Source organism: Stenella coeruleoalba, assembly GCF_951394435.1.
Source record: "Stenella coeruleoalba genome assembly, chromosome: 1".
Lineage (NCBI taxonomy): Eukaryota > Metazoa > Chordata > Mammalia > Artiodactyla > Delphinidae > Stenella > Stenella coeruleoalba.
The window spans coordinates 125,605,672-125,627,764 of record NC_137169.1 but is presented as its reverse complement, the minus strand read 5'-3'; the positions used below and the strand labels follow the sequence as shown (position 1 = coordinate 125,627,764).

The 22,093-nt window shown below is 46.9% G+C and overlaps 1 protein-coding gene across 6 annotated transcripts; it reads right to left on the bottom strand.

Annotated features, from left to right (window-relative positions):
* Positions 1-438: 438 nt before the first annotated feature.
* DDX59 (DEAD-box helicase 59) lies at positions 439-22,067 on the bottom strand. 6 transcript variants are annotated; one of them, XM_079902832.1, is made up of 9 exons: positions 21,869-22,067; positions 20,385-20,728; positions 19,908-20,297; positions 18,666-18,833; positions 15,717-15,806; positions 8,150-8,401; positions 6,764-6,916; positions 6,122-6,250; positions 439-1,270 (listed from the first exon to the last, which is right to left on the bottom strand). In XM_079902832.1, exons 2-9 carry the CDS (start codon positions 20,715-20,717, stop codon positions 1,007-1,009), a joined length of 1,779 nt encoding a protein of 592 aa, XP_079758958.1. In that variant the 5' UTR covers positions 20,718-20,728; positions 21,869-22,067; the 3' UTR covers positions 439-1,006. The 6 variants fall into 6 exon arrangements, with proteins under 6 accessions (XP_079758958.1, XP_079758955.1, XP_079758956.1 ...); XM_079902829.1 differs by having other exon boundaries at positions 19,908-20,728; XM_079902830.1 differs by lacking the exon at positions 21,869-22,067 and adding an exon at positions 21,160-21,573 and having other exon boundaries at positions 19,908-20,728.
* Between the last annotated feature and the right edge of the window lie 26 nt (positions 22,068-22,093).

Below are 22,093 nucleotides of genomic sequence, written 5' to 3'. Positions count from 1 at the left end.
ATCAAAGCAAAATGCCCATCCTTCCTCCCAGTGTTTAAAATCATCAGCTGAGAGGTTTGGAAGCCTGAGCCCAGACGGGCCAGCACCTGCACGTGTTTCTCAGGCCGACCCTGGAGGCCACGTGTTTAAGCCGGTGACACCAAGAGATGGAAGAACTCAGACCCAGAGGAGAGCTGCCAGTCCTGCCATAAGTGAGAAATGCATCTTGGTTTTGTTAAATTCCCCAGACTTTAAAGTTGGTTTATTATGCAGTCTGTAAGCTCTGAGGGCAGGCACAATGTCCACTTGTGTCCTGAGCACTGAACAAACGTCCAGAACATAGTGTGAGCTCAGGAAAGATGTGTGGAGTACACTAATACATCTTGTACATTTATTTTTTAAATAAGTCAACTGAATTAGCAAAGTGGCGTTAACATAAAACTATATATTGCTATGCAACATTCACATAAGTCGACATTATTTGATGAGCAGCCCTCATCAGATGTAAAATAAATTTACGTTTATCTAGCCGAAAGGAAAACGGAGAGAGAAAATAGATATTTAATTAACATTTCTTCCAAAAGGGGCCCTGACCATTTCTTCCATTTTTTATCGTTTACTTTCCTGCTAATATTCATTGATTCAACAATAATCCAGGTGCCAATGTGCACGCAGCACAGTGGATATAAAACAGAAGAATCACCATCTGAGTCAGGATGTGTGGGTTTCTGGCTCTGATGATAGCTACAAGGAATCTTTATTGAAAAAAAAAAAAAAGGACTTTTTCCAGAGAGAAGAAATTTTTACTTCATTTAGTAATTCACTTTCTGTTGTTTTTAATTTATGAAAATTAAAAAGGAAAATAAATACAATATTGCTGTATAAATTTGATAGTCTATTAAAGCTTTTTACATCATGTTAACTTTTTGTTTCATGTGCATGTCACATTCATCAAACCATACAGGAATAATGTACAGAAATTTCACTGACAATATGCAATAAAAATTATTCAACGTGGTATCACAAATCATTTTTGAGAATTACTTTTATCATGTTTTCTAATAATGTCCATAAGATTAGCCCCCGTAACCAGATCATTCTGTGTCTGTTTATCCTTCTGCTGCTCCTTTCTCCTCTGGTCGTGAAGGTAAGGGGAATTTAACAACTGCGGGGGGAGAAGGGACCCTGTGGGTTTCACTCGTTTTGCAATATCCCAGAAGAGTCTTTTCGAGTTGTTATTGATGAAAGTAATCGCTGTTCCATTCTGACCTAACCTCCCGACTCTTCCAACCTGAAATGAAATGCAAAGGACATTTTCAAAATGTTCACATAGAATCTTAACGTCTCTTGAAAGAAAACGAAGACTAGTATTTACAGAAGCTTCACTGAGATGAACATTTGTTCAGAGAGCATTTTTTGAGTTGTTCACCTCAATATACTTGTGAGATCAATTTAGTGGGCTGCCACTAGCACAGTGTTAAGGAAACAACCCAAATAGAAAATAAAAATAAGAAAAGTGAGTATTGTTTGTGAAACTTGTGTTTCAGTTATGCGCGTGTGTGCATGTTTGTATGTACGTGTAGGGGGTAAGGAGGCAAAGATATTTCTTACTGTGAGTGGGTTAAGGTAGAAACTTTTTGAAAGCTATTGCATTAAGAGCAAAAGGACTGTATCTCCTTTATAGTACTTAAGTGCCTTGAAATGTGAGACTGAAGCAAGTCCATTTTTGCATAAAGTTATTTCTCATTTTGACAGAGTTAAACAGACACAAATTTGTGGAGACCCGTGAGAAGGAACAAAACGTGTCTCCTAATATACTGAGAAACTCTTCAGAAGGGAGGGAAATATACAATCATGGTCAACTTCTGCTCCTTAATTGAAACGTAGAACTTAAAGTATACTCAGATTATCTAAATGAATAGATAGTTCCCGCCAATAGACAGAACGTTCTTAACGCTGTAAAAGAAGAAACTTCTAAAAAAGCTGGAAGGGGAGGCCTGCAGAGAATGAGACTGGGGAGAAATAAGGGGGAGATGCTGTTTTTCAGTATCAGCTTTTGTTTTTACCTGATTTATTTACCTTACTGAGTTGTTTCAATAAAACTAAAAATTAATACCTGCAACTCACAGAATGGGAGAAAATATCTGCAAATCATGTTTCTGATAAGGGTCTCTAGAACATATAAAGAACTTTTACAACTCAAAAGGACAACCCAATTTAAAAGCAAAGGATTTAAGCAGACATTCCTCCAAAGGTATACAAGTGGCCAATGAGTACATGAAATGATGTGCAACGTCATTAGTCATCAGGGAAAGGCAAATCCAAAACACTTCATATCCATGAACCTGGCTATAATAAAAAAAAGCATGCAAATGTCGATGAGAATATGGAGAAAATGGAACACTTATACTTTGCTGGTGGGAATGTAAAACATGAAGCTACATGGGAAAACAGTCTGGTGGTTCCCCAAGATGTTCAACATGGACCCAGCAATTCCATTCCTACGTTTATGTCCAAAAGAAATGAAAACACATGTCCACACAAAAACATGGCCTTGGGCGTTCACAGCATTATTCACAGTAGCCAGAAAGTGGAAACAACCTAAATGTCTAGCAACCAATGAATGCATGGACAAATATGGTGTATCCTTACAATGGGATATTATCTGTCAATAAAATACTACAACAACGTGTGGACCTTGAAAACATTATGCTAAGTGAAAGAAGCAAGTCACAAAAGACCACATACTGTATGATTCCATTTACATGAAACGTCCAGAAGACATAAATCTACCGAGTACAGTTGCGGTTGCCTGAGAATGAGGGTGTGTGCATGTGATGAGGAACTGGGGTGACTGCGGAGGGGCAAGGGGTTTCTTTTGGGGGCGATGAAAATTTTCTAAAATCAATTATACGGATGGCTGCACCACTCTATGAATATATTAAAAACCAATGAACTGTACACTTTAAATTGGCAAATTGTATAGCATGTGGATTACATCTGAGATGTAATTTATACTAGATATGTTATACTGAGATAAAAAGCAGTTAAAAATTAACTACAACGGTCTCCAAATTCTAAAAGATAGCTAGGAAGCTCCCTGGCGGTCCAGTGGTTAGGACCCGGAGCTTTCACTGCTGTGGGCCTGGGTTCAATCCCTGGTCGGGGAACTAAGATCCCACAAAGCCACGCAGCCCGGCCAAAGACAGCTAATGTTAACAATACAAATTATTTCTCCAGAAGCTTACCACCCCTGAAATTAAAAATCAGACACGTGGGAATACTGACTATAATTTTAAATACCCATATAATTTAACCCAGCAGTTCTCCCACTAGGAATTTCTCTTACAGATGCACTTGCAGGAGAGGCCCAGGGAGCTGTGTATACAGGTGTTCACTGCAGCATTAATAACAAACACTGGAAACATCTGATTGTCCAGCAATGAAGGATTTGTTAAATAAATTACAGGACATCCATATAATACATTCCCATGCAGCCATGAAAATAGAACGAGGCAGATTCAACAAGTAAAAACATTTAAAGAGTTTAGAACAGTGCCTGGCATTAGGCTAAGCACTCAATACATATTAACACTTATTAAACGGCACCCAGTGTGTGTGCTGATAAGGAAAACTGTCTAAGGTCTCTTTAATAAAGAAAGAAGGCACAGACAGACAAATGCATAAAGAAGATGTGGTATAAATACACAACGGAATACTACTCAGCCATAAAAAAGAATGAAGTAATGCCATTTGCAGCAACATGGATGGACCTAGAGAGATTATCATACTAAGTAAGTCAGACAGAGAAAGACAAATGTCATATGATGTCACTCGTATGTGGAATCTAAAAAAAAAAAAAAACAAAAAAATACAAATGAATTTATTTCCAAAACAGAGAGACTCACAGACACAGAAAACAAACTTATGGTTACTAAAGGGGAAAGGGGGAGTGGGAAGAGGGATAAATTAGGAGTTTGGGATTAACAGATACTCACTACTATATATAAAATAAATAAAAAACAAGGACCTACTATATAGCACACAGAACTCTAATCAGTATTAGGTAATAACCTGTAAGGGAAAACAATCTGAAGAATATATTATTTATACACACACACACACACACATAGAGCTGAATCGCTGTGCTGCAGACCTAAACTAACATGATATTGTTCATCAACTATACTTCAATAAAATAAATTTATTTCCTCGTTAAAAAAAAAAAAAGAAAGAAGGCACAGAATAGAGGGTATAATATGGTCCCATTTATGTGGAAGGTGTGACAGGGCATGCACATCACATCTGTATATATGCACACACGCATGCATTTACCATTTCTGCAGTGTTAACTGGGGGAACCACTCAAAGGTAGGAGGGCTTCCTTGAAAAGACTTACCTTTCACTTTATATCTTTCGTTATTTGCGTGCTTTGTTATCGTGTGTATGTGTACTTTGATGATTGAAACAAACAAAAAACACCCAAATACAGAACTAAAAAAGCAGAAGGACCTGTGGCCCCTCTGAGGAGAGGCACGCAGCTCTGCACCTGTCAGCATCCCTGAGGCACGCTGCCTGTATTACAGTAGGTGCAGCGTGATAACTGCCAGCCACAGGGCTGGCCTGGGGAGAGCAAGAGACGGGTACATAGGTATAACCAGCATGTTCCATGTAACAAGCAAAGAAGCTTCTTAAGTATTTTAATACTCTAGACAGATTTCTGGCTGAAATTATTATTTTTTTCTTTTTACTTAATTAATTAATTTATTTTTGGCTGCGTCGGGTCTTCGTTGCTGCATGCAGGCTTTCTCTAGTTGCAGCGAGGGGGGCTACTCTTTGTTGAGGTGTGCAGGCTTCTCATTGTGGTGTCTTCCCTTGTTGCAGAGCACGGGCTCAGTAGTTGTGGCTCGCGGGCTTAGTTGCTTCGCAGCACGTGGGATCTTCCCAGACCAGGGCTCTAACCTGAGTCCCCTACACCGGCAGGCGGATTCTTAACCACTGCACCACCAGGGAAGTCCCATCCAGCCAAAATCATTAAATTGAAAGTTTGGGGCTTCCCTGGTGGCGCAGTGGTTGAGAGTCCGCCTGCCGATGCAGGGGACACGGGTTCGTGCTCCGGTCCAGGAAGATCCCACATGCCGCGGAGCGGCTGGGCCCGTGAGCCATGGCTGCTGAGGCTGCGCGTCCGGAGCCTGTGCTCCGCAACAGGAGAGGCCACAGCAGTGAGAGGCCCACATACCGCAAAAAAAAAAAAAAAAAATTGAAAATTTGGAAGAAAGTAAAGTTTAGTTACGTGAACAGTCAGCTCCTGTGGAATAGTCAAATCCCTGAGGCATGGGTAAATGAGGTGGTACCAAAAAAAAAAAAAAAAAAAGAAAGAAAGAAAGGAAAAAAGAGCGAGCGAGAAGGAAGGAGAGAGAGAGCAGACTGCTAGATTATTAAGTCTTATGAAAAATAAAGCAACAACTCAGTAAGGGTGCTACAGGCATTTCAGTGGGCAACTTCAGTAAATGTGACATTCAGAGGTGATTCTAAGAACATCAGAGAAAGGCTTTACTTGAAGAGTCTGTAAGTGATGCCGGAGAAGGAAGACAGGTAGCGGTCAGTGAGATAACGTGGCGCTCAGAGAGGCTTTATTTCTGAGAGAAAGAAGAGCTGCTGTTATCTCTGGCAGCAAAGGAAAGGAACCAAACTCTGAAAGGTGAAAGTCTAGAGCAAATAAGGGTATGAAGAGGAGATGAAGACATGATTCCTAAAAAAACAAACACTTCAGCAGATCGACTTTATTCTGGCCAGATGCAGCAACTTAAAACAACCTTTTTACACAAAGCCCTCTTTTTCTGCTTATAAAAGCCATTTAATATACTCACTGAAGAAAACAAAAAATAGAAAGAAAATTAAACTACACCAAAAGCTAATCACTTAAATTTTTTAAATAAATGTTTTAGTTTTTTATTTCCAACTGATTTTTAATGCATTCTACGCATCCATATAGTTGTGAAAAACATAATTTAGTTTATATATTTTAAAAGCAAAAATACATGCAGTTTTACGCCCTGCTTTCTTTTAACTTACCATTGTAACGACAATGCCTTGCATAAGGAAATTCATGAGCAGAACGGTGGTAACATATAAAATCTACCTGATGCACGTACTCATCCATGCTGGGAGGCATGTCAAAGTTGACAACCAGCTTGACGCTGACCAAGTCCAGGCCTCTTCCTAGGACCCCCGTGCTCACCACAACTTCATAGTCTCCTTCAAGTAAACCCTTTCCAAAACAGCAACAAAATTCATTATTGAGGATTTTTCTTGAGTGGTTTTCTGTCGTTCAGATTATCCTTTCTTTTCTCAACACTTTCTTCAACACTGGTGTTGCAATACCTTCGCAGTAAGTATAGGTCTTAGTACATCTGAGAGACATATGTAGCTTAAAGGCCTTCCGACCCCAACCCCCAATTTTTTCCAATAATTTATTCAGGCAAACCTTTTCCAAAGGTGAACTACTCTATGCCTCAGTCCAAAGTGACCTGATTTCAGAAATGGCGGATTCTGAATGATTAATCTATTTAGTAGACAGTCCCTAGGGGACAAGCTTATTGCTCCCAAAACACAGAAGCCTGAGCGAGAGAAACAATTAACTTCACACCACTGCGTGCCTGAAGTTCTCAGGGTCATTAAAAAAAAGGTCTGCTTTAAAAAGCAGCAGATAATATGGTATCTCTTGAAAATGAGGCAAAACAGATTTACAGGAAAGAGAAGACAACAGAACGCTGGGTGTCACCTTCAGTATGTTTTTCCTTTCCGGCTGTGACTTTTCCGAGTGCACAGAGGTGCTTTTCAGACCTGTGATTTTCTGAACGGCCTCGCTCAACAGATCTGCTCCTAGTTTGCAGTCCACAAATACTAACACCGGAGGCTTAAAGAGTTTCTTATCCTGAAACATTAAAAACACATATTTAGAATTATTGGTATAACATAATTTACAATGGGACGTTTTTCTGAGAGCTTTAGTATAAGCTAGTTATCAACAGGTTTACCAACACTGCTAAGAAGGAAAAAAGGCACATTCTGTTAAAATGAGTGCTTTCTTTAAAATATGCACAAACAGAAGGCAAACAGTGTACGTCCTTCACGCTTCTGCATCACCTCATGAAAACTGCAGAAATGATTTTAAGTGCAATTTAAAATTTCCAAAATTGTTCGTAAGTCAAAATAAACCATATTTAACGTAATACTGTATTTTTAACAACTACGCTTATACATACCACCCACTTAACAAATTTCTGCTTAAACCAGTTACTGTTAAAAAAATTCTATTTCTCAAGGACAGAACAGCCAAGAAAGAACTTGTCTTTACCTTATATATAAAACTACTAAAAATTTTTGAAACAAAAAAAATATTCTTTGGGAATAACCTTGATATTTAAATATCTTTCTGTAATAATGCGAAAAAAACCAACCTCGCGTCTATACTGCATGTTTTCACAAATAAAAATTTATTTGAACCCTAAAGAATTCTGAAGTAAGCAAAGCAATTTATTATTAAACATCTACAGCAGGTTCCCCTGAAGCTGCATCTAAAAAGCACTCTCTCAAGAACTGTGCAGACGGCTTCTCTGGTGGCCCAGTGGTTAAGAATCCTCCTGCCAAGGCAGGGGACACGGGTTCGAGCCCTGGTCCGGGAAGATCCCACATGCCGCGGAGCAACTAAACCCATGCGCCACAACTACTGAGCCTGCGCTCTAAAGCCTGCGAGCCACAACTACTGAGTCTGTGTGCCACAACTACTGAAGCCCGCTCACCTAGAGCCCGTGCTCCAACAAGAGAAGCCACTGCAATGAGACGCTTGCGCACCGTGACAAAGAGTAGCCCCCGCTCGCCACAACTAGAGAAAGCTTGCGCACAGCAATGAAGACCCAACACAGCCAAAAATAAATAAATAAAATAATAAATAAATTTATTAAAAAAAAAAAAAAAGAACTGTGGAGACTTCCCTGGCGGTCCAGTGGTTAGGACTCCATGCTTTCACTGCAGAAGGCCCGGGTTCAATCCCTGTTCGGGGAACTAAGATGCCACAAGCCATGTGGCCAAAAAAAGCAAAAAAACAAAAAACTGTGAAAAATGCAAGTGCAATCAACAAAGCAGGGCTGACCGCTTTGCCACTCACATTCAAGATTTCAAACAGTTTCTTCTTTTTGGCTGGTTCTTCCACCCATAACACAATCTGGCGCACGTTGGAGCAGGGCAGGTTCTTCTCCCCAGTGATGATTCTCACGGGGTCGCGCAGAAGCTGGCTTGCGAGCTGCTCTATGCTGGCTGGAATCGTGGCCGAAGCCAAAAGGGTCTGACAGTCACGAGGCACATTTTCCAAAACGTCAAGCACTTGCTGTTGAAAGCCCATCTTTAACATGGTATCAGCCTAAACAAAATCATTGTAAAGTTAGTCCTACACGAAAACCCAGGGCCACCCCAGAAAAAAACCGGATACAATTAAGAACGTAAAAAACTTAAAACTCTTTACACGGAAAAATACACCACAATGTCAAAAGCCAAAGGATTAACTGGGAAAAAAATATATTTATATAAAACTACATATTGTGTAACTACGTTTATAATGATATACAAAGATTTTTACTATGGCATTAGTAATAGTGGCCAAAAACCCCCCACCATATACAGCCTAAATATCCAACAGGAGGAGACTTGGTAAGTAAATTATGATAGATCCATACCATACAACACGGTGCTAGCATGAAAAATGACCAGAAGGTTCTTTATCCCTGCTAGGAGAAAAGAAGCAAAATAGAGAACACTATGTATAACATGAGACCATTTGTGTATATACTCAGGAAAGTTAATTGCTAACTCTGGAGAGGAGACCTGTGAGCTGGGGGGGGGAACAGTTTTATTCTTCATTTTATAGTTTTTCGCAAAGTTTGATCTTTTTTTTCTTTTTTTCGGCCACACCGTTCAGCATGTGGGATCCCAGTTCCCCAACCAGGGACTGAACCTGCACTCCCTGCATCAGAAGCACAGAGTTTTAACCACTGGACCGCCAGGGAAGTTCTTGAATTTTTTTTTTTTTTTACCATGAACATATATTTATAATAAAATATGATTTTAAATAAACAAAAAAAATTTAATTTGGGGGTTTTCACTTCTGTATATACCTCTGCATTGCTGGTTTCTAAAAACAATGAGGGACTTCCCTGGTGGTCCAGTGGTTAAGAATCCGCCTTCCAACACAGGGAACGAGGTTTCAATCCCTGGTCTGGGAACTAAGATCCCAAATGCCGCGGGGGCCCGCGTGCCGCAACTACTGAGCCCGTGAGCCGCAACTACAGAGCCCACGTGTTCTGGAGCCCGCACACCACAACTACAGAGCCCACACACTCTGAAGCCTGTGTGCCACAACTAGAGAAAAGCCTGTGCGCTACAACGAAAGATCCCACATGCCGCAACTAAGACCCAACGCAGCCAAAAATAAATAAACATTAAAAAAAATAAAAACAGGGGCTTCCCTAGTGGCGCAGTGGTTGAGAGTCCGCCTGCCGATGCAGGGGACATGGGTTCGTGCCCCGGGCCGGGAATATCTCACATGCCGCGGAGCAGCTGGGCCTGTGAGCTGTGGCCGCTGAGCCTGCGCGTCTGGAGCCTTGTGCTCCACAACGGGAGAGGCCACGGCAGTGACAGGCCCGCGTACCACAAAAAAAAATAAATAAAGGAAAAAAATAAGAAAAGTTAAGGCTATCTTGATTTTCAAATATAATCTGGGTGTCTATAATTTTGGAAAATAAGACATTGAATTGTTTTAGTGTCCACTAATGTGCTGTCAGTTAGACTGAAGCTTGATCCCTTGTTTTAATATTATTCACTCTATGACATTTAAAAAATATGAAATTATCATGATGGTCTGGGTTTGATCCTGGCTCTACCTATGACCTCAAGCAAGTTAATGAAGAGCTTTAAGCCTTAGTTTTTCCCTTTATAAACGGAAATGATAATAGTAACTACCTCCTGGGGCTGTGATGAGGATTAAAGAGATAAAGTATATAAAGTACCAGCAAGGTCCTTCTCAGTGTTTCAACTAACTAGCAGACAGAGAGAACACACACCCACAGTGTGTCTGCAAACATCCCCACGTGCCTCAGTAATCCCACTAAGCCCCATTCATCTCAGTAGATGGCCTTGCTTCTCCTGGTTCAGAAAAAATAAGACCATGAGAAATAAATTCCTTCAGTTTCTCTTCTCACCCAAACTTCCTGGAAGAGTCCTCCAGCCCTGCGGTCTCTCTCCCCCGCCTCCCCGCCCTCCCCCCACTGTCCGGTCCAGGGCTCACCTCCCGCCCCTCACCGGCTCCTTCAGGTCTTCAATCACTCCCCAGGTGCCACATTCAACAGCCATTTTTAAGTCTTTGTCTAACTCTTTTTAAGATGCAATTATTATTATTACTATTTTATTTAAAGAGTATACTTCTTTCTTTTTTTAAAAAATTGTTTATTTATTATTTATTTTTGGCTGTGTTGGGTCTTCGTTTCTGTGCGAGGGCTTTCTCTAGTTGTGGCAAGCAGGGGCCACTCTTCATCGCGATGTGCGGGCCTCTCACTATGGCGGCCTCTCTTGTTGCAAAGCACAGGCTACAGACGCGCAGCCTCAGTAGTTGTGGCTCACAGGCTAGCTGCTCCGCGGCATGTGGGATCTTTCCGGACCAGGGCTCGAACCCATGTCCCCTGCATTGGCTGGCAGATTCTCAACCACTGCGCCACCAGGGAAGCCCTATTATTAGTTTTAAATACTAGAAGTAATAACGTGCTCACTGTAGAAAACTTGGTAAACAAAACAAAGTAGAGAAAACCAAACTCGCCCATCATCCCACTACCCAGACACCAGCACTGCCTCACTTACTTTCCATGTCCTAACTGTGTCTGGAAACCCTCCCCCCGCTCCCTACAGCCACCATCCTGGCTCAAGCCCTCCCCCCTCCCTCCTGGGAACCAGCCTTCTTGCTCAAAGGCTATTCTCCACGTGGAGAATATGAGTCTGAGTGTAATACACTCAGGCTTAAAATCCTTTAAAGGTTCCCAGTGTCTACAGAATAATGTCTGAATTCTCAAGGCCAGGAGAAAAAGAAATACAATGACTATGGTTATTTATGGTTATTTCAATGGGAATATGGGTGTTTTTCCTCCTGTTTCTAACTTCTCTTTAATGTACGTGGATTACTCATAGAATACAGTTGTTATTCAAACTGCAGAATGGGCCATGAAGATCATTTTTTAAAACCACAAAATAGGACAGAATAAAACGTGAGAATAGAGAAATCACATGTCACAAGGGTAAGTATTGTTTCATGAAAGTTCTCTTTCATTTACACACACACACACAGACACACACACACGCCCCTACCTAAACAATATTCATGACTGGTTCCCATCTAAACTGCACTTTTTGAAAGCCATTATCAATCAGACCTTGGGAAAATCTTACTCTTTCTACACCTCAGTTTCCATTTATAAACCTATTTCCTACCTACCTTAGAGGGATGTTAACAGATTAAAATGTGGGGGAACATGTACTTTAAAAAACCTCTTAGAATTAAAAGTACTACTTAAATTTAAGGTGATTCAAATAGTAGAGCCACTCATAATGAACACAAGGCTACTCTGAAAATCTCAGAGTCCCCAGGGGGAGACGGCACTTGGATACAGAGTAAGCATTAATAAGGTAAGAGGTGAACGTAGGTGTCCCCTAATTAAACAGCAAACCTGGCCTAATTTTCTGGGGACTGTTCTTGGTGTCACCTGCATTTCTTCACTGCTCGTGATGTCCTTAATCCCAGACAATCTGACTTCCATCTCTGCCACCAAAACTTCACTCCTGAGGGTCCCCAGGCTAAACATTCACTCCACTCAGCAAACCTTAACTCGTAGCCAACGGTGGCTGACAGTCCCCATTCGATGGGCATTTACTGGACGCTGGGCACCTTTCAAGGGAGCATGGTGGGAAGTGGGCACCATCGCGACCCCGCTTTACAGATGTGGAAACTGAGGCACATGACACCGTGCCCTACGATGTGGTGGAGCTGGGGTGTGGACTGGGGACCACTGGCTCCAAACCTACGTCATGAACACCAAGGTCAATGCTGTGTGCTCGACGGTGAGGACACGGAAGGAGACCCTACCTTTCCAGAATTGATGGTCCAGAAGGGAAACTTACTATGTTCGTATCCTCGAAACATGATACAGTTAAATGACAGCACGGCACATCCTGACCAGCACTTCCTCAAGCCCTGGTCTTCCTTCCCTCCCTGGCTCTCCTTTTTCAGACAATTTCTGTATGTCAATGAGCCGGTGGGCTACGTCCCAGGCTCCCTCCGTCTCAACCCATGCTCTCTCTCCAGGAAGCTCAACAAGTTCCAGGGCTCTGTGCACCACGGACACGTCAAAGATGCCGCAAACCTCACTCGGGGCCATAACCGCCTCCCTGGACTCAAGTGGTGGAGACTCACTGCCCACTCCGTGGCCCCAGCTGGACCTCAAGGCCCCTGGAATTTAACATGTTCAAAACAGACCGTCTCTCCCACTGCCAGACCCAGTCCTACTCCAGCAGCATCTCGGGAGACGGCACCGTCCGGCACCTCTGTTTTGTCTCTCATCATCATCACCCCACCTCCGATCCATCAGCAGCCCCACAGACTCCGCTGACGTCCGTGCGGACCCGACTCCCGCCTCGGCCGACCAGAACCCGCTCACCTCAGGCAAGGAGACAGATGCCCGAGGACGTGTCACAGGTGCTCCTCCTTGGCCCAAGCCTCCCGAGACCTCCCATCACTCCAGGAGGGCGCCCGCCCGGCCCGGCCTCCCCCTCGCCCCTCCTGCAAGCCCGTCTCCCTCCCCGGACCTGCCCCACTCGCCACTTGTCCTCACCTGTCCCCCTGTGGCCGGCGGCCCTTCTCCCACTCGGAGTCCTTCCTCCAGACAGATCTCTGCGTGGCAGCTGCTGCTCTTCAGCCCCCCAGAGGCCCCTCCCACCTGAGGGGCCCCCTCTCCTCGGGCGCCTCTGTCCCGTCACCTTGTGTACACGCCTGTGTCACAGCTCACCTCGCTTTCCATCACATCCTCACAACCAAGAACAAAGGCTAGCACGGGAAAAGCCCTAATGGATTTGACAGATAAGCATTCATTATTCTCAGCACTGTACGTCAGCAGGTAGGACGGTCCGTGTGCCCCAAGCCTCCCTAAAGGGAAGCAGTACAAACATTCCTGGACTCCACCCGACCCACGGAACCAGAGCATCCAAGCACGAGCTCTGGTTCTCCATCTCAGCCACCGGGGAAACGGCAAACAGTGCGCCTGGTCCCAGGGTGGAGCAGGGAACACACTGCAGAAGGACGGTCTGCGCACGGGTCCCTGGAGCAGAGACAAGGGGGCCTGAGGTCTGCAGGGCGGCTCCAGAGGGAAGGTTCTGAGTCATGGACACGGAACGAAGGAAGAGCAGGCGGAGGGGGTGGGAGAGAATCCTCGGGACACGGGGGACGCAGAGGGTGGCAGCAGATTTTCCTAATCTTAAAGGACTGTCAGACTTCCGGCCTGACCATTCCTGTGTCCGGCCCCCTCCCCCCGCCCCCGAACAGTGGCCCCTCTCCCCAGGGACATCATTTGTTCCCGGTTCCCTCTGGGCTCTCAGACCACCTCTCTGTTCACTGACTTGTCTTCAGCTGCAGAAGGCAGAGCCTCAGCCCACTGCTCGTCTCTCTCAACTTCCTCCTTAGAGAAGCCAGCATGTCCCGCGGACTCTCACGCATGGGTCTGGTACCTGCCCCTTCATCCAGCACCAACTCGAGTGTGTCTACCAGGCCCCAGCCCGTTCCCGTGGGCCCTAAATCAAGGCACACCCCACCCACCTTCGTCCTCCCGCGTGTCCGGTCATCACACGACCCGTAAGTGATTCCCTGTGACCCTCAGGCGAACCCCGACGCCTGCCTCCATTCCGTCCCCGACCCTCCCCCCTCTTCTGGGCCGATGGCTGGCTTTCTTCTTCCTCCTCTAATTCCCCAGCATGGGCAGCAGACCTCGTCAACCACCAATTCCCACGTGGCACACCCGCCCGTCTCTCCCGCCAGCCCCGCACACGTGCACTGCACCCGACAGAGTCTGCTCGCCTTGGTCTCTTCACCTGGGACACTGGATGCATCCTCTACTCTTCTAAATCCTTTTCCCTCTTCCGAGGCTCAGGTCAAGTCCCGTGACCTCTGAGAAGCCAACGCGCCGACCCTCTCATTTCTCCTCCTGAACCCTGAGCACATACACGGTCCTACTGACAGCTTGCATCGGGGGAGGGCAAACCTCAGCTCTCCGGACGAATTCAGACCTTCGCCTGCTCTTGTAAACAGGGCACCTTGTAGGCTTGGAGGGTGTTTACAGCTTCTTTGTGACGCCACCCATCTCACCCAGGGCTCGTCCCCTGCACCCAAAGAGCACCTCTGTGCTGACTTCAGTTTCAGTACATGACCGATTATGCTGTTGACCGGCTCCTCTCCCCTGACCACACAGGAGCCACGTCCCCAGTCACCGAGGAGCTGGGCATCGGTGCACTTCTGCCGGACAGCACTCCTCGGGCACCATCACCTTGAGCGCAGCCCTGGGGTGCCCCGGACACCTTGTTAATGTAAGAGAACGAAAATGCTCTGAAGAGAGGGGGGCATGAATGAATTCTCTACAAGGATCATCCTCTGGCTCATGAGACGGGGAGGGGAAACCTAAGGACATGGGCTTATCCACAGGGGAAACCCAGCCACACGTTCAGGGTGGCAGTAAGGACGAGAACCCAATGCAACACATCAGGTCCCCCAAAGGCCGGGCCAGGAAAACGCTGACTTAGCAGCACTTTCTAAAGGACTGGATCTTATCTTACATTTATACGGGACTTTTCAGTGCGAGACGTTTTCACAGCCACTACTCTTCCTTGCCACGGCTCTGGAAAATGAAATGACTTGCCCAAGGTCTCACAGCAGGCGCAGTACAGGCTCAAACCCCCGTCTTCTGGGTCTTGGCTGTGTTGTGGCCAAGGCTGTCCCGAGGCTACTCCCTGGTGCCACAGACGCAGGCCAGGTTGCTGTCACTGGTCGGCACTGATCACTGCTGGGTAAGCCCAAGGCTCTGCCCCGTCACAGCCAGCAGGACGAGCATGCAGGCAGGACAGCCGTGCCCCCCACCCTCTCCCGTTGGTACGTGCTGGATTACCATCAAATAATAACACATTCACTTCTTATTAAGCAAGCCCAAAGTATAAAAATGCCTATTTGCTATATGCAACACAGAAACCACAACCACAGACACCTGCGTCCACATAGAAAAAAGTAAAGAACCTCCTCCAACTAAGCATCATTAGCTACTTCCAAAATTCCCACTGAGTGACTGGCCACTGATTTCCTTCTTTTTTCTGTAGACAAATGACACCCAGCATGTTTAAAAAACTTAACACTTGAGAGTACAGTATGCCTGTTAAGTTTACATTTTCAATCAATTAGGACAAGACAGTGGCGGTTTAATTTTAGTTTAGCTGCGGTGCTACACGAGAACCAGCTTAAGAACCACTATTGCCAATTAAAAAAAAATCCCTGAGTTGTTTTCCTTTGGGAGAGAAAATGCCTGAAAATATACAATGCAATTATATAACTATAACGCGCTTTTCACAGATTATATAAAACTCTGTTTTTAAACACCACTACTTACTTCATCCACTACTACAATTTTTATACCGCCAAGTTCTACAGCGCTCTGCTTTATTATATCCAGAAGTCGCCCAGGAGTTGCTATGATAACCTGAACGAAAGAGAAAAGGCAAATTAGAAAGTTCGATCGCGTTCATTCACTCACGTATTCCTTCATTCTACACTTACTGAGTGGCCAATGCATGCCAGACTCTGGTGTAAGTACTCGGAACTCGATGATGAGTAAGTCAGCCTTGGTCTCTGCTCTCGTGAAAGTCATGACACTAAGGAAGAAACAGAGCCAACACGTGCTCACGAGAATCACGACAGGGTGTTATCAACGGAGGGATGTACTCAGTGCTGCTAAAACACAAGCCAACACCCACGGGAGTAGTGGGAGTGAGCACGACCGGCAGGTCCAGGGAGAGGGAAGGGCATCGTGACCGGTGAGCTCGGAGGCGGGGAGGCTGGCGTGGGTGGAGGGGGGAGAAGGCGGCTGAGGCCTGAGAACCTGGCAGGGCCCACGCTGGGCGGGCCTTACGAGCACGCTCACCGCTATCTGGCTCCGTGAACAAGTGCAAACCCCTCGCCCTCTCTGGGCCTGCTATTTCACTTTCAAATTACGAGGCTGGGTACAATGAACTCTAAGGTCACTCAAGGGTCTTAACAGTTTTATCATATATTAGCTGAAGTTGTGGTTAGAAGTAGGGGCTTAGTGAAACTTCAGCAGGAATCGTGGCTTCAGCATTTAATAATGGTGTGAGTCTCTGTTCTCCCGTCGTAAGATGGAAATGCTGAAAACTATCGTGGGGATTATATGAGACAGTGTCGGGATAACTCTGGTGGAGTTACAAATGACCTCCTATGTTCAGCTGTACCCACTTTTCCAGTCCACACCCGCACAGTGGTAACATCGCCGCGGACGATAAAAGGTCTGTATCCCCAGAACACAGGGTTTGGCGTGGGTACTTCAGACATCCACAGATATCAAGTCAATTTTAATTACTTTGACTTGAGTTCACTCCTTCTCTTCCGTTTTCCCCTCTGATGGTTTGGAAGTTATCAACTTTTTTCATTCTTTGAGTGCTTCGCCTTGAATGTCAACAAAGCTATAACTTAATATAAAGTTAACCGGCACTTTTAGCTTGTTCTTGAAAGATCCAGGGCGCTGCTTTACGGCGATCGCATCTCGCCTGCCCTTACACGCTGTGGGATGGTATTCACCCCATTATTTTGAAACCACGGCTTGCTCCTGGCCACTGTTCGCTTGGCCTGTGTTTGTTTAGCTTCGCCCACACGCTTACTGCCGACTTTGCACCAGCTTCCTTCCACCCCCCACCTTCCTCTCTGGAATCTTCTTTATCTGCAGAAGGGCTTCCTCCAGAAGTTCCTTTAGATGGTCCACTGGCAATACACTCTCTCGGTTTTGTTTATCTGAGTAGGTCTTCGTCTTGTCCTTACTCTTGAAATATAGCTCTGCCGAGCACACAGACGCTTCAGCTGCTTTTCCTCCCAGAGGGTAGGTGTCTGTGAGTCCTGGCCTGGGCGGCAGGGGGTGCGGCAGCCGGGCGAGGAGAGGTGAGGCCGTGTAGGGCAGAGTCCAGGGAGGAAGGCATCGCTGTGATGGAGGGACACTGGTGACATGCCGGGGGATGGGGCAGATAAATAACTACATAAAGGATAAGGGATGGCAGGTTTCTCATCGTCAGAGTTACCAACGTGGAAACAGAAAACGTAAAAAGAACCTTGTGATGAATGAGAACTGGAAATATCAACATGAACTCATGGTCTCGGATAGGCTGAGGTCCCAGAAGCAATGACAGTCCAACAGCAAGGAGCCCAGGTAGAGCCCAAGTCTCGGTTTCTGAAGACTATTCTCCACACCAAAGGAGCCAGGGCTCCGTGGAGAGAGTTCCAGGGCCGAGGCCAGGAAAGAACGAGGTAAGGACGGAACATCTTCTTTAGATGGAAAGTAAGAAAGTAGTCAAAGAATGACAAAGATATGATAAAAGGACACAGAAACCGACTGCAAGGTGCTTCCACTGGTCAAACAGATAATACCCCTGTAAAAAAAACAGGGAACCATGAGTCCGTACTGATATAAAAAAGTAAATAAGTGGAAAGTTTGGGGAAGCTCAATAAATTTACAACCTGGCAGTACTCCCCTTAAAATACTTATTCAACACAAAGGGTACAAACAAACTCTACAGTTTAACTTGGCAGATAAAAGCACCAGTCAAAGGACAAACTAAAACTGTGCGCCACCTAGAAGGACATAATGGAAAGGAAAGCGTCTCTTCTGTGATGTCCTGTTAAAGAATTAATTCAAGAGCCACAACTTGAATCTAATCAGTTCAGGGCTGTTCTTCCAGGTAAGCGGCTTGTAATCCTTAAAAAGTGCCAAGACCCTGAGAAAAAAGGAAAGATCGGTTCCAAACTGAAGACACTGAGACATGACGGCTACAAGCAACGGAAGACTCTGAGCTTGACGGAAAAAAGCTGATGGGACAACGAGCAAAACCTGAGTTGGGTCGGAAGCGTGACACCAATGTTAACGCATCCCAACAGACCAGCGTGAACTTCCTGGGTCTATGACTGGACTGTGATGATGAAGGACAATGTCCTTGTTTGTAGGAATCCCGCTCTAAAGTGTATCAGCCACGATCCTGAGGTAAGGCCCACCTTTCGGAGATTCATCTTCTCAGCCGTGAAAAGAGGGGGTACGCCACCCCACCTCCCAGAGCAAACGCAATGATTAAAGGTGGTAATGGCTGTGAGAACATCCAACAGCGTTGGGAAAACAAAAGGCACCTCCCTAACCTGTGCTCCTGGCCTTCCCCACAGAAAGGCTCACGTGGCAAGACTTTAAAGGCCACCTAAAATCACACTCTGAAGTTCCTCAGGGGGCGAAAACCCTTAGTTCCTGCATTGCTTAGGTCCTCTGCAAAGGCGTTCGGTCCAGGGAGCCCACCTGAACGCGCTGGCGCAAGCGATGGAGCTGCGGGGGGGCGGGCAGGCCCCCCACCAGGAGCGCGGTCCTCATGCGGGGCAGGCCGCTCATCAGCTCCTTGGCCTGGTGCTCTATCTGGATGGCCAGCTCCCGCGTGGGCGTGAGGATGAGCGCGGATGGCATCTTGCTCTGCAAAGATGTGAAACACACCAGCAGTGAGCTCTGCTGCTGTGGACACAAGCCTCAAGGCAGCCCCAGGAGCCCTTTTCTTTGAAAGTGGTCCCATCAGCCCACCGGCCTTCTGCTCAACTGCAGAATTCTCCTCCAAAACCAGCATAAATTGCACCCATTTCTCACATAATACAGACAGACAATGAAAGACCCACCATCAGGACCAGGGAGAGGCATCTGCCTCAATCACGGCGGGAAAACTGAAGCTTGGCTTCCCACCGACTGGCCTGTGCGACCTCCAGCCAGCCTCCTCAGAAGAGAAACCTGCTGGTTGCCCTGAAGATCTGGGTGAAGCCTGGCATCCTACCCTCGACTTCCCCTCGGCGCTCTTGTAGATTCACTTCTTTCTTTGTCAGGAGACCTTACTTATACAAACATTCTATTTTGGTCTTCCGGTGAGTTTCGTCTATATTTTGAAAATCTAGTCTTTTATTTTTTTCTCACATTATCTTCTACTACGCTTTAGCGTTCCAAAATTTCCTCTATCTCTTCTCCTTTTGCCTACATTTCTCACTCCTTTCCCCCCTTGCCATCCTCCAAACCTCACAAACTCCCTAGTACTTGGCAAATAATTACTCAAAACGTCTGTTAAACTAATTATGTGCAGGAGTGCTTATAAACCAACGAGTAAGGCAAGGTGGTATCATTTTAAGATGAAACGCAGGTCACGCTTAGCGGTATATTTTGAAACTCTACAATAGTGTTCTGACTTCGGTATCAGGTTTTTCAAAACACAAAATCGAAGCAGGCTAGATTGACACAAAAATCACAGCTCACCTGGTCAGCAGGATTTTCGCCCCAAACCCAAAGCCTGTTCCTTGAATAGAAAATGTGTTAAAAAGACAACACTTTGTAAGGAAAGCAATTTTTTAGACCTTCAATGAAGAGACTGGTTCAATATAATAAAATTTAGTTCCAGTGACTAAAGATCGAAGTACTTGGTTTCAGTTTGCAATTTTAACGTAGCTGAGGATGACACTTGGTAAACACCTTGACTGTTCTTGAGGCTCATACAGGTGAGCTCTACCTTACCTGAAACAGAGCTCGCATGATGACGGGAAGCAGGAAGGCGGCCGTCTTCCCAGAGCCAGTGTCCGCGCTGGCCAGCACGTCTCGGCCCAGAAGCCCCAGGGGGACCATCTGCATCTGGATGGGGGTGGGGATCTCGTAGCCCGAGGTCTTCAGGTTGAGGTTTAAGGCCTCAGGGAAGCCGCAATGCTCAAAGTCAATGATGGGCCTGGGGACGCCTGGCCCTTGAACCACGATTCCCAGCTGCCGTCTGAGGTTTTCAATCTGGTCCTCCCGAAGGTTCGAGATGAAGGCGTGCTCGGTGTAGACATACGAAGCAGGATGTGGAGCCGCTGGCTCAGAACCCGCTTTCTGTGGACCGCCCGGAGCTAACAGCGCCTCCGCTCCGCGCACCTGCAGAAGGTGTTTTGCTTTACACTCCAGGCTACACACGTCTTCATCCGTCTCATTGCAGATGTACTCTCCGTAGCGCCCGCATACCACGCACACCGGCTCCCCGGGCTCGGCCTGGCGCTGCGTTTTGGAGAAGGACTTCACTGGCTCTTCAAGGAGATCGCTGTCCTGTGCCTGTTGCCCGGGTCCAGCCAGACCCCCCTCAGGCACCTGGCTGGCAGGCCCGGGGAGAGGGCACGGCTGGGCACCGTGATGCGCCGCTAGTGCAGCTTCTTTGGTACCCGAGGCATCATCGGCTGGACCATCCCCGCCCGCACCCAGCTGGGGGTCTTCTGCTTCTGGTTTGACTTTCTTGGCTGCACAACTTCTATCATCATCGTTAGCATTCCGCCTGACTTTCAGGGATCTTGGAACGAACATCCTTCAATATTCTGTGGAAGAAATTATACACTGAGATTTATTTTACCCTCAATAAAGTCACAGATAAAGAACCCTAAGTTCATCACGTCCCCAGGTTTTGCTTCAAAAGAACAAAGAAGGCGATGCTCCCATCAAGCTTCCCTTCCGCCCCCGCCCGAGTCCGCCGGGTGAGGACAGTTCTGTTTGCATACACTGCACACGGCTTCACACCACTGACCTCCGTCTGTGGACTGACTTGCACTTTGACATACCAGACATCACAGAAATTCTGGGGTAAACCCTTCTGTTATACGTTCACAAACGAAAACACAAAAAGAAAAAGGTCTACTTCACAACTGGAGTCTTTAAAACGAAGCCACAAGATCACTAGTAATACGTGTGCAGCAGTTACTAGGTTCCAAGGTCAGAGCTGAGCGCAAAGTACACACGCGTGTTCTCTTACGTGGGGTCAGTTCTCACGGGGGACTCAGCACCTGGAGGCTGAGGGACTTGAAGCTCACACCTTCTCAGCGTGTGCAAGCCTCCAACCACAGCGCTTCCCATTTACAACCAAACAGGTTTTTGCAAAATGACAGCGTTTGGTAAACAGGCTTTAACCTAATTTGGGGGCTGCCAAATATGCTAAGAAACATTTTTCTCAAAACAAAAATTCTTAGGATACATTGCCAGATCCCATTTTTCCAGAAAAATTCCAACGAAATTACAAGTGAAGGTCTAGGGTTACCACCTCAAGTCCCCGAAAAGGTCAAGGGGGTGGGGGTGGGGGGCGGCTGCACTCGAGAGGGAGGAGCTCGAAACGCAGGTCCCCGCGACGAACAGAGGCGGAGCTGGCGGGGCTGCAGACGCGTTGCTCCTGTTCGCGCCAACGCCCCTCCCCTCCCCCTGGGCGTCGTCCCTCCCCCCGACGTCAACCCCCTCGTGCGTCGCCCGCTCCACCGCGGCTCCGCACGCAGAGGCGCGTGACGTCACGGCGCTGCCAAGGCCCGGGCGGAGCGCGCTGGGCACGAGGCCGGAGGTGGGGGCGGTGACAGGGAGTGGGGGAGGGGACTGCGTAAGGGCCCGTCCCGCCGCCGGGGCTCGGCGCCCGGGTCCCGCACGAGAGGAGTAGGACGGGAGGCAGGCCCGAGCCGTGGGGCCGGGGGCACGCTCACCCGTGCGGACTGCGGCCGCGTCCGCTCCCTCTCGGGTGCAGCTCCCCCTTGAGGCGCTGGGCCGGGCTTCCGGCCGATGAGCCCGGCCACGCGGCCACCCTGCCGCTGGGGAACCGTGCGGAGCGCAGATTCCACTTTTCCGGCTTTTGGGATGCGCCGCTGCGCGCGGGGAAGGCGGGGCCCGACGGAGAGGCCGGAAGGGAGGGGGCGGGGGCGGGCAGTTCC

Coding starts and splice junctions, on each gene's coding strand:
- DDX59 (XM_079902829.1), bottom strand. CDS start 20,717: ATGTTCGTTCCAAGATCCCTGAAAGTCAGGCGGAATGCTAACGATGAT. Junction 8,402..15,716: donor AAATTGTAGTAGTGGATGAA/GTAAGTAGTGGT, acceptor GATTTTGTTTAG/GCTGATACCATGTTAAAGAT. Junction 1,271..6,121: donor TGGATGAGTACGTGCATCAG/GTAGATTTTATA, acceptor ATTTCATTTCAG/GTTGGAAGAGTCGGGAGGTT.